General features: G+C 58.7%; 5 protein-coding genes across 5 annotated transcripts; 2 read left to right on the forward strand and 3 right to left on the reverse strand.

Annotated features, from left to right (window-relative positions):
- Positions 1–1,639: 1,639 nt before the first annotated feature.
- Positions 1,640–2,944, reverse strand: BKCO1_1200070 (tetratricopeptide tpr-1; the record flags this gene model as incomplete). Its single annotated transcript, XM_020270745.1, has 1 exon — positions 1,640–2,944. The coding sequence occupies one exon, from the start codon at positions 2,942–2,944 to the stop codon at positions 1,640–1,642; it is 1,305 nt and encodes a 434-aa protein (XP_020132607.1).
- A 278-nt stretch (positions 2,945–3,222) lies between these two features.
- On the reverse strand, positions 3,223–3,741 carry BKCO1_1200071 (mitochondrial presequence protease; the record flags this gene model as incomplete). Its single annotated transcript, XM_020270746.1, has 1 exon — positions 3,223–3,741. The coding sequence occupies one exon, from the start codon at positions 3,739–3,741 to the stop codon at positions 3,223–3,225; it is 519 nt and encodes a 172-aa protein (XP_020132606.1).
- Positions 3,742–5,557: 1,816 nt separating this feature from the next.
- On the forward strand, positions 5,558–6,748 carry BKCO1_1200072 (histone-lysine n-methyltransferase 2d; the record flags this gene model as incomplete). The annotated part of the gene is made up of 1 exon (XM_020270747.1): positions 5,558–6,748. The coding sequence occupies one exon, from the start codon at positions 5,558–5,560 to the stop codon at positions 6,746–6,748; it is 1,191 nt and encodes a 396-aa protein (XP_020132609.1).
- Positions 6,749–9,988: 3,240 nt separating this feature from the next.
- On the reverse strand, positions 9,989–11,218 carry BKCO1_1200073 (uncharacterized protein; the record flags this gene model as incomplete). Its single annotated transcript, XM_020270748.1, has 1 exon — positions 9,989–11,218. The coding sequence occupies one exon, from the start codon at positions 11,216–11,218 to the stop codon at positions 9,989–9,991; it is 1,230 nt and encodes a 409-aa protein (XP_020132608.1).
- Positions 11,219–11,861: 643 nt separating this feature from the next.
- On the forward strand, positions 11,862–14,625 carry BKCO1_1200074 (tbc domain-containing protein; the record flags this gene model as incomplete). Its single annotated transcript, XM_020270749.1, has 6 exons — positions 11,862–11,884; positions 11,942–12,056; positions 12,184–12,342; positions 12,434–12,936; positions 12,985–13,127; positions 13,181–14,625. The coding sequence occupies 6 exons, from the start codon at positions 11,862–11,864 to the stop codon at positions 14,623–14,625; spliced, it is 2,388 nt and encodes a 795-aa protein (XP_020132611.1).
- Positions 14,626–14,762: the final 137 nt, after the last annotated feature.

Raw genomic sequence — 14,762 nt, forward strand, 5'->3', positions numbered from 1 at the left:
GGAGGTTCGAGTTACTAGCCCCGAGTGAAGCCTAAACCTCCTATTGTAGATGTTGTCTGTATAAAGCGTGGTCGAGAGAAGTCAACGTCCTGACTGGAGGCGTGCTATTTATAGTGCATTCGCCACGGCCTCGGGCGTTGCTGGGTGATTCCTGTTGCCACATGACACGTTGGATGGCCACATTGCGTGTAATCATGGCTACTTGCTCTTAAAGACAGCTCTAGAGGTTGAGTGCATAAGAGGGAAGAAGCTTCAGATACTTTGCTAACTCGTCAAAGCGCGGGTAGAAGTCCAAACCTACATGTTTGAGTCACAGCGACCTTTTCTGCACATACTCCGTCGGAGAAAAACACTACTTCTTATGTTCGTACGTCTTTGGGAGACTGCAAGACTAGTTTAACCGAACGGATGCAACCGCTGCTATAAAGTACCCTCGAGAATGGTGAAGCTTTAGAAGCGTAGGGACTATGCTTTGTTCTCCTCGCAAGGGAAACCTGGTGGTATACCAGGAAGGCGACCTGCCTTCTTTGAGCTGCCATTATCGCGGGCAGTACCTCACTCTTCACTTTGCGGTGCTCCATGTACCATAGCAGGTGAGATGTCCCGGCTGTCCTAATCACTTGAACAAACAAATGGAAGTCAAAAGCTCAACAGCATGCAGGACAGCTCCATTGTTGAATATTGCTGATTATTGTTACCAGCAAGCAGCAGCGGAAGAGTGACATGCTGTCCTTTTCTCCCACCCGAAAGCACAGGACCGCCGAAGACGAGCCAAACAGTGTACCTTGCGTATGTTAGTTTAGAGGGGCCTCTGAAGCTGACCTGCAATGATCACCACTAACAAGGAAGAGCGGAGAAAAAATAGGAAACAGACTTGACGATAGGAAAGAACCGCCCGCTGATCAGCGGGACTCCGCCTGTCACGTTCGCCATTACGCCCGCGCGAAGGAGTGAGTAGTGCACCAGCTCGATCGGGACGTTCTTAAGAAATCCCTGAAAGCGAGAGAAGCCTCGTCCGCGGAAACCCAAGGGGAACGCTTGATGGTTGGATGCATTCTTCTGACAATAAACGCTACTCAAGGGTGTGTCGGAACTGCATCATCGGGCCTGTCGCTATCTTCTTGTGGTAAATGGATAAGGCGCGTACCGGGAACATAGACTTGAGAGTCGCTGAATTCTTGTGGTTAATGGATAAGGCGTGCACCGGGAACATGCACTTGAGATGCTCATCCGGTGCATCGAATGCAATTGATGTGTGTAAGCATCAATGCAATACGAGTGGTATCACCAACAAATGCCACCGCATATACGGATACTCCTTCGATCGTGTAGCATGGCTCCGGGTGTGATTTCTGTACGAGAAACAAGAAGCGCTACGCGCGAGGAAAGTGAAGGTAATGGATGTCTGGGGAGCCACAATAAGTGTTATTCTCGTAAACCACTCCGCACCACTGCGCGACGGCACACAATCGAATCAAGCAAGAGAACGAGAGAGGAGAATCTCATTTTGTTCATATCCGCTTCCGCGTATCTAGGCCCCGTGTCCGATCTTCAGCCACACTCTCGACCTCTGCCCCTTCCACTTACCCACCCACTCACTCACTCAACACCTCCACCTCGGCCCCTCCCACCCCACCCCTTACTCCACAAATTCAAAAAACAATCCCCCCGGCACGCCATTGACGCCCCACATCATGCCCGCCACCAACTCCCCCTCGCCGGCCTCCCACGCCGCCCGCACCCCGCAGATGTGCGCGTTCCAGACGACGCGCGTGCGCTCCAGCTCCCACGCCAAGCCAAGCGGTCTGAGATCGACCTTGACCTCGCCGTCGTCGTCATCAGACTCCTGCGGCTGTCGTGGTGGGAGCAGCGACAGGCAGGTGCGGAAGTAGCGTTGGGCGAGGCGGAGGCCGTCGTCGGGATGACGACTGCCATCGTCGTCGTCAACGTCGTCAACGTCGTCGTCGTCGTCGTCGCCGCGGGGGAGGTGATAGGCGGCGAGGCCGGCGAGGAAGGGGTAGATGGCGGCTGTGGCCGTGTTGGGTCGGGGACTACGGTTACGAGGGTGGGTGTCAGTGGTGGTGTTGAGGCGGCCGCCGCGTCTACATTGCAGGTGGTCCTCTGGGTGGTGGTGGTGACGAGTCGCCTGAGCCTCGTGATGCTGATGGTGCCTGACGAGCGCGGCCATGGTACGCTCGACCAGAGAGGCGTCAGTGCGCAGGTCTGTTGTTGTTGTTGCTACGGGTGGTGGAGGAGAGCGGAGTGTTGTTGATGCTGCAGTTGATCCTGTCGCTGATCCCGCAGTTGTTGCTGATCCTCTTCCACCTGCCGCACGGCTGCTCGGTTGATTCCGCAACCGAGGCCATGGCCCCGGAAGTGGGCTGTGTGGTGAAGTGGATGACGTCCAAGCCGCGGCTGCTGACGCAGATACCGGGTTAGGTAATAGATCTGTCGATGTGGGTTCCGGCGTCAGCATAGGGTTTTGGGGTGTTGTCATCATCACGAAGGAGCCGTTAATCAGCGGTGCTGGCTTGCTCACGCACTCACTCAGAGTAGACTGGGGTGAGTGAGAAAGGAACGTACGCGGCCCATCAAGATCGGTCGCTTGGACCATGTTGACCCCCGCTTTCTCCACGGCCTTTTGGAAGGCTTCGAGTGCTAGGTAATATTCGCCCAAGTGCATGCGCAAGATGCCTAAGTTGGCCCATACTGCGGCGTGATTGAAACCAGGAGTGCTCCGAGAGCGCCGGAGCAGGCGTTGGATATGGATGATGGCCTCGGACCAGTCATAGTTCCTGAAAAGCAGGGTCGCATGTTGCCAAATATCCTTGGCTTCCTGGACGTTGAGCGTAGTTTGATTGGTCCTCGACGCGGTTGGAAAGGACGTGCTGGAGCCACGCACAGTTGGTCCTTTGCGTGAAGTTGCCGATTCCTGCAAGTTCATGCGCTGCTCTGTTTGCTATACTCGGTCGAAGTTCGCGCCTATGTTGCACCTTGGTTCTACTATGATGGTGATGATGATGATGGGAGCAGCACCTAGCCCATATGAGCTGTGGTCTTAAATACAGCGGACATGCGGTCGTGTTCGTATAGCTCCTGACCGAAGGAGTCCATCGCAGCCCATACACATGATGTCGCGCAGGCGACATCGGCGGAGGTAACAGTGGCACGCGTTGTGAGTCGCGAGCACTAACAGACTGCTGACGGGCTTCTGAGCCTCGGTCACTTGTCAGCCTGTTCCTTCCTGATGACTGCCATCACCTCGTATGGGACGAGTCCACAATCTTCAACGATCTCGGCGTTGGTGAAACCAGGCACTCGGAAGGCGCATTGGAAATCAGCCCAGTCAGCTTTCGGGCCTAGGAATACGGCGAGCTCAAGGCGTGCTTGGCCAAAGGTCTCGAAATATCTTTCAACAAGCGCCGGCACGCGCGGGTAAACAAAGACCCAAACGGAAGCATCCCGTGCTCTGGGACACAAGTCCCACGTGCCGCCCACGACGAAAGAAGACTCTTCTGGAAGATATTTGTTGACGGATGAATTGACTTCAACGCCTTCAACGGTGCGAATTGGATCTCTGCTCCCAAGGATTGCTTCGAGCAGGCCGCTGCCGGCACCGATGGAGAGAACAGGCCCTTTGGACGGGGAAAGGATTTGACTGAGAGTCGAGAACAAGGAGTTGGAGAGACTCAAACAGCAGTCTGGGTGATGTGTTGGCACGTCGGACAGTGTTGGCAACATGATGACGGAGCGGGCGCCTGATGCGGGGAGAGGTGAAACTCTGCACGGAAGCTGCTTGCTCCTAACGGATTAATATGTAATGGAGCCCGCAATGTGGCCTGGGCGGGGTGTTGCAGTTGGATGTGCAGGTCAGGCGGTCAAGGCGAAAATAGACTGGCAAGGAGCAGCCCTGCACCGGGAAGCTGAGGATGCAGTGGTACGCTGAGGTTAGGTTGAGTTGCGGCCAAGCTCCCCAGGCGTCGGAAGAAAAATCCGCGACAGGCATGTCACGTGCCATCGTGTGAACAGGGAGACACCGTCGAGTCGGCCGAAGCATCACGATGGCGCAGAGGTGGTGGTGATGTTTGGCCGCCGATGGCGACGGGCCACAAGGACGAGCTGCTCTTCACGGACACGCCGCAGCCAGGGTGACTATTGTCAGCACTAAAATAGATATGCAGGAACCCTTCATTTGAGAGGACAGCTGGAGCAGTCGATAGCGCGCAGCCGCCAACGTCGAAGGGAGCCGAAGGCGCAGGCGAGCCCGCGGTCGTTTGCAGCAGTTCAGCCCAGGGCGTATCGTCATGAATAAGGTGGCTCGTCGACCGAGGCCGAGGCGGGCTGGAGTACCTAGGAGCTCTCTCGGCCGGGGCCATGGGCAGGCGCCGAAAAGGGAAAGCAGTTCGCGCGCGCGGACCAGGGGCCAACAGAGATTCGAGTGGATCGGGGTGGCGTGTGGGGTTCACGGGTGTTTTGGGATAAGGAGACGGCAGGTTCCCAGCGTCCCACACCGACTGGATGGCGACGCCGCGAGGGTGATTTGGATCGCGGGTGGCGCGTGTCACGCTGGGCTGCAGGCAGAGCCGCGGTGCAGCAGCGTGACAGCGCGGACATTGCGATGGAGGAGGGCGCGAGCATTGGCAGCGTCGAGGCGCGCCCGGCGCGCCGTGAATGGCCGTGGCAGCTCGGCGTGTTGGCGCGGAGCGGAAGGAAGGATCGCGGTCCTGGTCGTCCTGGTCGGCCCAGTGCGCACTTGAGCGTGCGGGCAGCGGCCGGCGCGCGCTGCTGCTGCGTCGCTGCGCCAGTGCTGCCGTGCTGCCGTGCTGCCGTGCGGGCGTGCGGCACGCCCAGGAGCCGGAGCCGTGTCGGAGGCGAAAACTTTTTCCTTTTTTTTTTCTGCGCTGCTGCTGCCAGCTGGGATGGAGCAAGCCGGCGGTGTTGAGGCGGCGGGCTGCGCGGGCTGGCACCTGGCGGGCTGCGGGCTCTGCGGGCTGCGCGGACTTGCCTCAGGCCCGAGCCAAAAATAGAGCGGAGGCTGAGCAGGGGCGATGGCCGACTCGGCTTGGCGCGAACCGTGAACAACGACTGCTGCCCGCTCCACTGTAAGCCCACACGCGCTCCTCCCCTCGGTCTGCTGGAATGCGAGAACGACTGGGCCGAGCCGGCGCGTGCGGGCTGCTGCGGGCTGCTGCGTGCTGCTGTTCCGTCCCGCGCCAGCCCCAGGGCCGCCAGGGCTCACCAAGCGCGCTCACGTCCGCACGCCGGCGTCGTTGCACCACCGCCTCGTCATGTTGGCTCACCCTGCGCCTATTTCGAGCAGGCCTCAGCCTTACTGCTGCCGCGATCCTGCCAGTTGCAGTTACTGCCGGCTGCGTACTTATGCGCCGTTGCCACCAGCGCCATGCTGCCGGATTCACATCTGTGTGACTCGCCTCCACCCTCGCTTCTCTGGTGATCGCTTCGTGCTAGCTCCATTCGGCCCTAAGCCTGCCTCCTCTGCAGCTTCGGTGCGAAGCGCGTCCATCCTGATCGCCGCCGGGGCTCACGCCCGCCCAAGATGCAACCCTGCTCCGCGTCCGCTCCCGCTTTGGCCTCGCCCGCCCATACCCAACCCCGTCTGGTGGCTCCGACGCCCGACTATATCAACTATACCGCCCACCTGCTGCTCGCCTCCTCCACCCTTCTCGCCCAGGTCGGCACATGTGCCGGCATGGACCAGTCCCGACCCAGCCAATCACACGAGAACACTGACTGGCACCGCTCGCTCGAGAACCCGCCCACTTCGCGCTGGGCCAACGTCCGCGTCACTGATTGGCAACGCGTCCGCCGTCCAAGCTCAGCCCCGTCCAGTGTCCCCGAATCAGACGACGAGAGAGGCCCGAGGAAGCTCAGCAGGCTGGAAGCACTACTGATACGCCGCCGGCCAGAAGAGAGCAGCGGCGTCCCGCCCCGCTCACTGTCGCCTTTCTCTTACCAGTCCACCCAGGAGTACACGTCGAACCCCGAATCCATCTCCGGACCGTCCACCATGCCTCCGGCCTCTCACTACCAGGAGCCGCGTCACCCGGAGCCGCTGAGGGTGCCCGCTCGCAGCAGTGGCCGCAATTACACCACACAGACGCCTTTACGCACCGTTTCCAGCGACTATCCCACCAGTCCAGAGTACTTCTACCCCATCTCCCCACTTGACCGCCCGCGTTCCTCATCCCACAACGGCGACCACCTCCGTTCGCCCCTTCGTGCAGCACGCACCTACTCCGGGGCCCCTTGGGACAGCTCGCCCAACCGCGTCGGCCAGGAGCAACGCAGGCCGAGCACCGCCTTCGAGAGCGACGCCGAACTCCACCGGTTCGCCGAGGCCACAAGCGGTTTCGATCCTTTCTCTCCTGTGCGCCAGCGGCCCCTGAGCCAAGCGCTCTACAGAGAATACTACGCTCCCCCGGAACAAGCACCTCAGCAGGCCATCTCCTACACTCGGCCGCTACCACAATACCCTTTTCGAGAACCAAGCTACTCTATAGACCAGAATCTCGCCGGCACACGCTCCCCTTCGGAGCTGGCCGCAGCATTAAGAGCGATGGAAGAAGCAGAGAATGACTACGGCATGCCGCCAGAGGACGAGGAGCTTCCCGACTACGCCCAGAGCCAATGGGAAGCACAGAGCCACCAACGCCGGGCAGCTGCGCGCAGAGCAGCTGAGCTGGAAAGACAGTGGATAGAGGCAAGGCAGAGAAGTGGTTCTCGATGATGCAATGGAGAATAAAAAGAAAATAAAAGCAAGAGGTGTGTGGTTATATCATGAGGATGATGATTTCGTTCAAGATTTTCCAGAGAGCAGTCAAGTTTGGTGGAATATTTTGGCACTCTGTCTTCCCTTCACTACTAGACCGGTCGCTACCTATCTCTCACGATTTTCCTTTGTACCATTCACCTCGTTTTGTAAAAGCGTTCTCAGCGATTGATACCCTCGCTTGCGGAAACCAAGATATTACTTCTTGGATGCATTCGTTTGCTTTGTGTTTCCACCCCTACTGTTATTTATTTATTTTTTTGCCGCCGTATATATAGCATCTTCTCGGTAGTACAGTACATATTCCCTTTTCCAATCGCAAGAACCGCTGGGCAGCTCAAGTGCTGCTCGCCACCCGCCACCGCCCGAAAGCCAGCTTCGCAGTGAGCACACCCGCACTGAGACATCAAAGTCTAGGTTTTGCCCGGCCGCAGGAACCCCCCACACGGTTAAGCAGTAGCCGCGGCCTGAGCCATGCAGCTCGGCCGGAGCGAGGGTAAAGGCACATGGGTCGACGCCGAGGCAATTGCAGCGAGGCTCGCATGACATCAGTAGACGGCTAAAGCGCGTGCGCGATTAGGGTACGGGAGGATGGGGCTTTCGGTTACACAGGTCAGAACGGGGGTGAAGGATCCACCAATGCACCCCATTGGCTTGATCCAAAAATAACCATCCCACCGACAACCGGGCAGCATGCATGCATGTGGATCTTGAGAGAGAGAGGGAACGTGGCCTGGCGTCACCGCATATGTCGTTTTCCCTTCTGCGATAAGCTTAGAGGAAGGGTGATCCCATGCACGTCGGGCCCATCTTTCCTAATCTCACGTTCCTTTCGCAGCCACGAGAATCTGGAGGCGCGGTCCGTTTGGGTCACAAGTGGGAGGAGAGGCGGATCCCCATGGCGATCTTCCTGCGCAGAGGAAAAACCCAATGGCACCCAACAAACGCACGCCCCTGCACTGCAGAAATGCCACAAACGTGGAGGCGCCTGCATGGAACAAATCTCATCTTGATGGCCGAACAGCACCCTGGTCAGTCTGTACGTCTGTCTCCGCCCAACACCCGCCGGCGCGAGGACCATCGTCCCGGCGCAGAGCCCAGAAATTAGTCCAAGCACACGCCGGCCCGCCGCGGCTGCTGCAACTGACCGGGGGGCACATCATCACACTTGCTCTCTCCGATCAAACCCCCTTCTCTCTCTCCCTCTCTCTCCCCCTGACCTACCTTTTGGACCCCAAATTCTCCGGTTAAGCGAATCTAACGTCGGGCGAAGGATTCGCGGCGCGCGCCCACGCGCGCTCTTTGTTTTATTTTTTCAGGTCCCCCCCTCCCCACCATCTGTGCACACGTCCATGGGTCATTGCTTTGCTCGCGCGCGCCGCGCACTGGACGGGGAAAAGGCAGGACAAAGCAAAACTCACCATGCATACGTAACCTTTCTTTGATTTCGTATTTCCTTCTGGGCAAATCTGATGCATCTCCTCGTTTCCTCTTTCCTCTTTCTGATCTTCTTTTCTCCTTTTTTGCCCTAAAAGATGCCGTCTTGGCTGCGGTGCTTCTATTGGCGCTCACCCTTTTCCCTATCGTCTTGCTGCATGCATTCACAATCCATGCCCTCCCCCAACCAAAGCATTCTGACCTCATGCTCTGTTCTGACGTGCACAAAACATAGCCTTCTTTCCTTCCTTCCTTCCTCTCCCCTCTTTCCTCACTCTCCAAATTGAGAGGCAGAGAACAACATAACGCACGCATCCATATCCGCAGCAATCTCCACATGCATATACGATGATGTTGGATCTGCCTCATTTTGCATTTGGAGCCGAAGTGATCGGCGCTCCGACGGGGCCGAACTCCCTACTACGTACGAGGCAGCCCCGAGCAAGCAAAGCAGCGCGCTACCGGCAAGCACGGAGCAAGCGTTTGAGGGGAATGCCGGGGAAAGGGGAGGGGGGGAGGAGGGAGGGGGAGAGAGAGAGAGAGGGGGACGCGCGCCCGCAACCGTGCTCCGGCCGGCTGGCTGCCGAGACAAAGCGATTTAGATTAGCGGGAAGAGACTAGACCGTAAGCCGGCTGGCCGAGCGGTGATGTGTATATGTATAGCGCATGCACGAGAGAAAGAGAGTGCGTACGTGAGAGGGAGAGAGAGGGAAAAAGGCGGGGCGAGGCCCGGCGCGGCGCCGTGGCGCCGCACGCACGCACGCGGCACAAGGGCTTGTCCATTCCTCCCGTTGGAGTGATTCGGACGGGGGTTGGGGTCAGTGTGGACGTTTCGGGTGCGAATGTTGGCACTCATTGTTGGTGGGGGAAGCAGAGGGGCTTGTGCGTCAAGCCAGCGCCGTTTCTCTTTTCTCATCACTCATGGCGTGTTTGAGGAGGAGCGGGTGGCGTGGCGGTAAGTTGCATATGCAATGCATGATGGTCGTCCATGCAAGTGCTGCATGGGAGGCTGGGAGTTGCGGTTTTTGTCAGTGTGATGAGTTGTTCGGTCATCAGACGGGTTTGAGCAACACTTGTTACTGAACTTGGAAGCGGAGCCCGTCAGTCTCAGTGGACTGAGAGCAGCGGGAAATGCTGCACGCTCGGCCGACTGACGTTCGCAGAGCGACGCTGCAGCTAACAGCTGGAGCTAGGGACGGTGCAACTGCCTAAGCTAACGGTAGCTCCGGGTTTACAGCCGTCGCCTGGATATAGAAGCATGGTCAGGTTGATGCTGTTGCTGGCCCGGAAGAGACAATCGACTCCCCACCCGATACTGATGGTCGAGAAATTTCTTCGCGCTAGCCTCCGGTGACGCCGGATCACCCAATGTAACCTCGGTGGTGATTGTGGAGAAGTGGGTGCCGAGACAAATTTGCAGGGAGCGGTTAGTATCCACGCCAGCCACCGGACGCAGAGCTCGTTAGAGGAGGTGCCATGGCCTTCTCACGATGCTGCAGAAGGTTGATGAGTGATGATGCACCTGTGGGTGCCGATGCTCGTGGAAATATCAGGAAGCTTGCATGGGATGAAACAAGACAGGCGGACGTTCTAGCCCAAGGTTGCCGAACAAAGAAAAGATCATTAACAAGACCAACCATTCAGGACTCCACACGGCGGCCCTGCCGCTGTTGGTGCGAGCCGGTTGGTCCAGTGAGGTACTTACAGAAATGTAACAACAAATCACCACCCACCTCATCTCTAAATATAGCCCCTCTCCGCTCACCGATTGTCGATCATCGCCGCCTTTGGGCTCACGAATTCTCCATCCCACGTGCGATACCGCTTCTTGCTGCTCGAGTTCCCGTCCGGTGCTGTGTCGGCATCTCCGCAGGCTGGGACAAGGTCGTATCGTTCACTCTCCTTCCTCTTTGTGCCGCGGCTGCGGTGCATTGCCTGATCAGAAAGCTCGGATATGTAGTGCAGACTTACCTTGCCATTTGTCAAGCATCCCCTTCGGTTGGCCTGCTGCCAGACATGCACGTCGCAAATTGGCAGCGTCCTCAAGTCATTCCCGGCCTGCATCTCGGTCCAGAACCGCCGCCGAAACCACCTGGCGACCCAGTCCATGGGCACGACCGAGGACGCCAGGCCGCCGTACCTGCCCTGCCGCCGCCTGTCGACCCAGTCGGCCGCCAGCAGCGTCACGGTCGGCGCCATGCGCGACGGGTGCCAGGGGTTGATTTCGCCACCAAGCGCCCACATCTCCCACGCCGTGCCCCAGTCCGAGGTGGGGGCGTCGGCCCCGAAGAAGGGCTCATCTGCGTTGTTCCGCTTCAGCAAGCCGAACGCGTGGCACATTTCGTGCGTTGCGGTGACAGCGAGGAAGAACGAGTAGCGCAACCATGCGTTCATGTCACAGGGCGGGTTGGCGCTCCCCTGGCAACTGACGGCCGTCACTGCAGCTGCGTGTCGCGCGTGCGTCTTGAAGTCGGCGTGTAGCTTGGTCTGCACCCTTCGGCGCTTGCGGTTCGCCTGCTGGTACCAGGAGTGGGCGTGGCGCACCCGCGGCGTGTTGCTCTCGTAGAGCTGCGAGCGGCCGCAGCTTACAAACCCGGGGAACACATCGAAGTCGAACTCGACGAAGTCAGCGAGGCTGACGAGGGCGTCCGAGACGGTGTCATAGTGTCCGTTGGTGTACTCGACGGTGACCTGCTCGAGGATCTTCTCGTTAGCGCGCGTGGGGTGGACAGTCTCGAAGCCGTAGGCGGCATTGACGAACCATTCAAGCATCGGGTCCGCGGTGATGAATAGCGAAGCTAGCCGGAGCGCGAGTTCCATGCCCGCGTACTCGCGGAGGCTCAGTGAGGGGAAGTTCGTCCGGCGAAAGAGCGGATGGATCGGGTTGTTGATGTTCGGGGTGGCTCCCTGGGACAGCTCGAATACTCCTGCAAGCTCGGGCTTGTTTTCTACTGCTTCTTCAAACAGCCTTTCAAGATCGATGTTCTCCATGTGAATCGAGGTATCGTTAGTTTTCAAAGGCATTATACAGTTTACTCACCTGACTGCCAGCAGTCACTCGACGGACTAGAAAAGAAATGAGAAGTAGAGACAAAACAATCGAGCGTGGAGTTGCCGGACGCGTGCCGAGCGAAAGTTCTTTATCTTATACAATGGGCGAAGGAGACAAGACAAAGCCTTGTGCCTCGAAATAGTCACTGGTTGAGAAGACAATAGGACGCTCCCCGGACCGAGCGAGAACAAAGCATTGCAGACGCCATCCGAGCGAGCTATTCCTAGCTGGTGCCTTATTCATTTGTTTATCTAGTTTAACGTCCCTCTGGAGTCGGCGGCTGTCCCGGCCCGCGGGTGTTTAGCTGGTGTCTTGAGTAGCGGTCATAATGCGATGCAGAGGCCCGGTGATGATGGCTGCGCGAGGGCGGAGGAAGCTGCAGTCTCACAGTGCGCGCGACGGAAACCGTGGGGATCGGGATGGAATTCATGGCGAGTGATGGTGATGGTGCATGTTTGGTGTGGGCGTGGCAGCACTTGGGCATGTTTAGCCGAGCGGGCAGCCGTGGGTCGTCGGGCGGCGGTCAACCAACGTCATCTGCCAGTCGAGTCCCCTCCACAAACAACCCCGAACCGCTCCGACATGAGATCCGCTCGAGACGCAAGGTAAGCAGACGCTCCGCCGAGCTCTTGCAGCTGTTTCTGACTCCCAACTTCGCGCAGAGCTTCCTGGGAACTGCTCGAACAGGCAAAGAGCCTCGCCGACCTGCGTGCCGCCGTTGGCCTTGGCTCCGCGCCCGCTACTCTCGTGGGCGGCCAGCGTTCCGCGTGCTGGAAGGTGAGTCTCCGCCGAGAAGAGCAACGTCCAAGGAAGAGACGTCGGAATAGGCTCTCTGCGCGCGCGCGAACCGCCGATCTGTCGCCGGCTCCGGGAATGCCCATGGCTAATAAGCTCGTACTCGCAGGCATTCCTCTTGTTCGAGAACGTCGACCACGCAGAATGGCCCTCCACCCTTGCCGAGTCGCGTTCCGTGTACGATTCCCTCCGCGCCCACTTCCTGCGCGCCATCGAGAACCCGGACGAGCTCGAATCCGCCCTGGACCCGCTCAGCGAGAACGATGAAGTACGTGCCCGCCCATACCACGCCGCTCGCGTCGCACCGCCGGGCCAGCGCATAGCAAACCCAAGTCTGACCTCTGACTAAGCCTTGAAAGTCCCCTTGGGTTGGTCTGCGCAAAGATGAAGCCCTGCGCGCCGAGATATTCCAAGATGTCGACCGCTGCATGCCCGACAACACCTACTTCCGCCACCCCGACACCCAGCGAATGCTGCTCGACATCCTGTTCATATTCTGCAAGCTGAATCCCGATGTAGGCTACAAGCAGGGTATGCACGAGGTGCTTGCCCCCATACTGTGGGTTGTCGAGAGGGATGCTGTGGACCCGAAGGAGGCCGGCGTCAACAACCGCACCCACCACAAGGATTTGCTGCTTGACATGTGCGACTCGCGCTTCATCGAGCACGACACCTTCACGCTGTTCGGCCTGGTCATGCAGAACGCAAAGGCGTACTACGAGCCTTCCAGAACGAGCCAGTCCAGTGACTCACCAATGCTTGTGAAATGCCGTCACATCTTCGAAAGGCTCCTTCCGAAAGCAGATCCCGAATTGGCAGATCATCTCAAGGAAATCGAGGTTGCACCCCAGATGTTTCTGATGTAAGTCTTGCGTCTGTGCTTTCACGTCCAGCGAGCTGATTTTCCAAGGCGCTGGATGCGGTTGCTTTTCGGTCGCGAGTTTCCGTTTGACGACGTCCTTCCTATGTGGGACCTCATGTTCGCCGCCGACCCTTCTCTGGAAATCGCCGACTACGTGTGTGTAGCTATGCTCCTTCGTGTCCGTTGGGAGTGTGAGTGCACTGTTCTGCCACCGTCATGCTTCCTCGCTAATTTCAAACCCCAGTACTCGACGCTGATGCGAATATGGCCATTACAATCTTACTACGGTACCCGCAACCACGCAAGGATGACCCTCCGCGGACTTATGTGCAAGATGCGGTACAATTGAGTGAGAAGCTCAACTGGGAAACCGCAAGCCAGATTGTCAAGAACTACACAGGCCGTGTGCCTGCTCGACCTCAACAGCGGCCAGAGACACCTCAGGAACAGACCTCTCCTCAGCGGCAGCTGTCTCCATTCAAGTTCCATGCTCAGTCGATGTCACCGTCGGGAAGCATCGAGACAATAATACAAGATGCGGCCCGAGGAATACACAAGACTGGAGAGAAATGGGGTGTTAACAAGACCATAAGAGACGCCGTCGGCGACTTCCGCAAGAACGTCCAAGGAATACAGTCAGGTCGCAATGCTCCTACCTTCAGGTCACTGATAACTGGGGAAGCCAACAAAGCAACCGACTCTACGGCATTGTTGAGCAAGATCGAGTACTTGGAAGAGCGTAACAAGTCGTTGGCAAGGATGCTCGAAGAGTCGGTCTCTGAACTATGGGAGTGTCAGAAGGATGCGTTGGATGGAAAGGGCTCTGAGAAGAAGGCCATAGAGTCTTTAAGCCTTGCCATCGCAAAAGTGCAGGTCATGCAAGTGTACCTCGAAGACTACAGCATCCCACTTCCGGCGGATGACCCGGCCCCCTTCGAAGAATCGCCTCCAAAATCGACGCTGGCAGAGGTAAGCGAGGAGCCATCGGTCCCATCAAGTGAAGATGCCAGCATGACGATCGCACCGACTTCAGACAAGCCAGCCCCAGCCCCCACCAGCCGCAAATCCACACCAACGACGGCGCCGCACTCTGCCACAATCAACAGCCGCCCCGCGAGCATCGCGAGCCCAACAGAGTCCGCCTCATCCTCCCAGACCCTCGCCCGCAACTTCTCACCCGGATCCCGGACGCGCCCCACCCTCGCCTCGTCATCCTTCTCGTGGATGCTGGGCGGCCAAGAGCCAGACGCCACGACGCCGGCCTCGAGCTTCGCCGCAGCCTCGCAGCTCAGCACGTTCCAGCCGCTCGAGAAGCGCGAGCGCCGCCGCAACAAGCCCACGGGCGGCGGCGGCGGCGCGGCCGGCAAGCGCGGCGCCTCGGGCGGCAGCGGCGGCAACGCGTACTCTGGAGAGGCGGGCGGCGGCGGCGGCGACGACGACGGAGACAAGTCGTTCCTGTTCGGGGACGACGAGTTCATGAGCGGGCCGATGGGGCCGGGCTCCACGGCGAGCAAGAGGGCGACGAAGAAGGGCAAGGACACGGTGTTGTTGAGGGAGGTGTTCGATCTGGATGAGGTCGGTGGGGGTGCGGGTGCGGGTGCGGGTGCGGGGCGGAATGTTGGGAGTGAGGCGGGTGGTGGTGGTGGCGGCGGCGGTGGTGTGAAGGTCAAGGCGGGCGGAGGGGAGTGAAGTGGGCGTCAAGGGCGAGAGTGTGTGTTATGTTTTCATGAAGGATCGAGAGCATAGCATGGCGTGGAGTGGCGTGGCGTGGCGGCGGCTTTATGATCTTGCGTTCTGTTTGCGGGGAGGAGAGGTAGTCTTTGGTA

This window comes from Diplodia corticola (assembly GCF_001883845.1).
Source record: "Diplodia corticola strain CBS 112549 chromosome Unknown scaffold12, whole genome shotgun sequence".
Taxonomy (NCBI): domain Eukaryota; kingdom Fungi; phylum Ascomycota; class Dothideomycetes; order Botryosphaeriales; family Botryosphaeriaceae; genus Diplodia; species Diplodia corticola.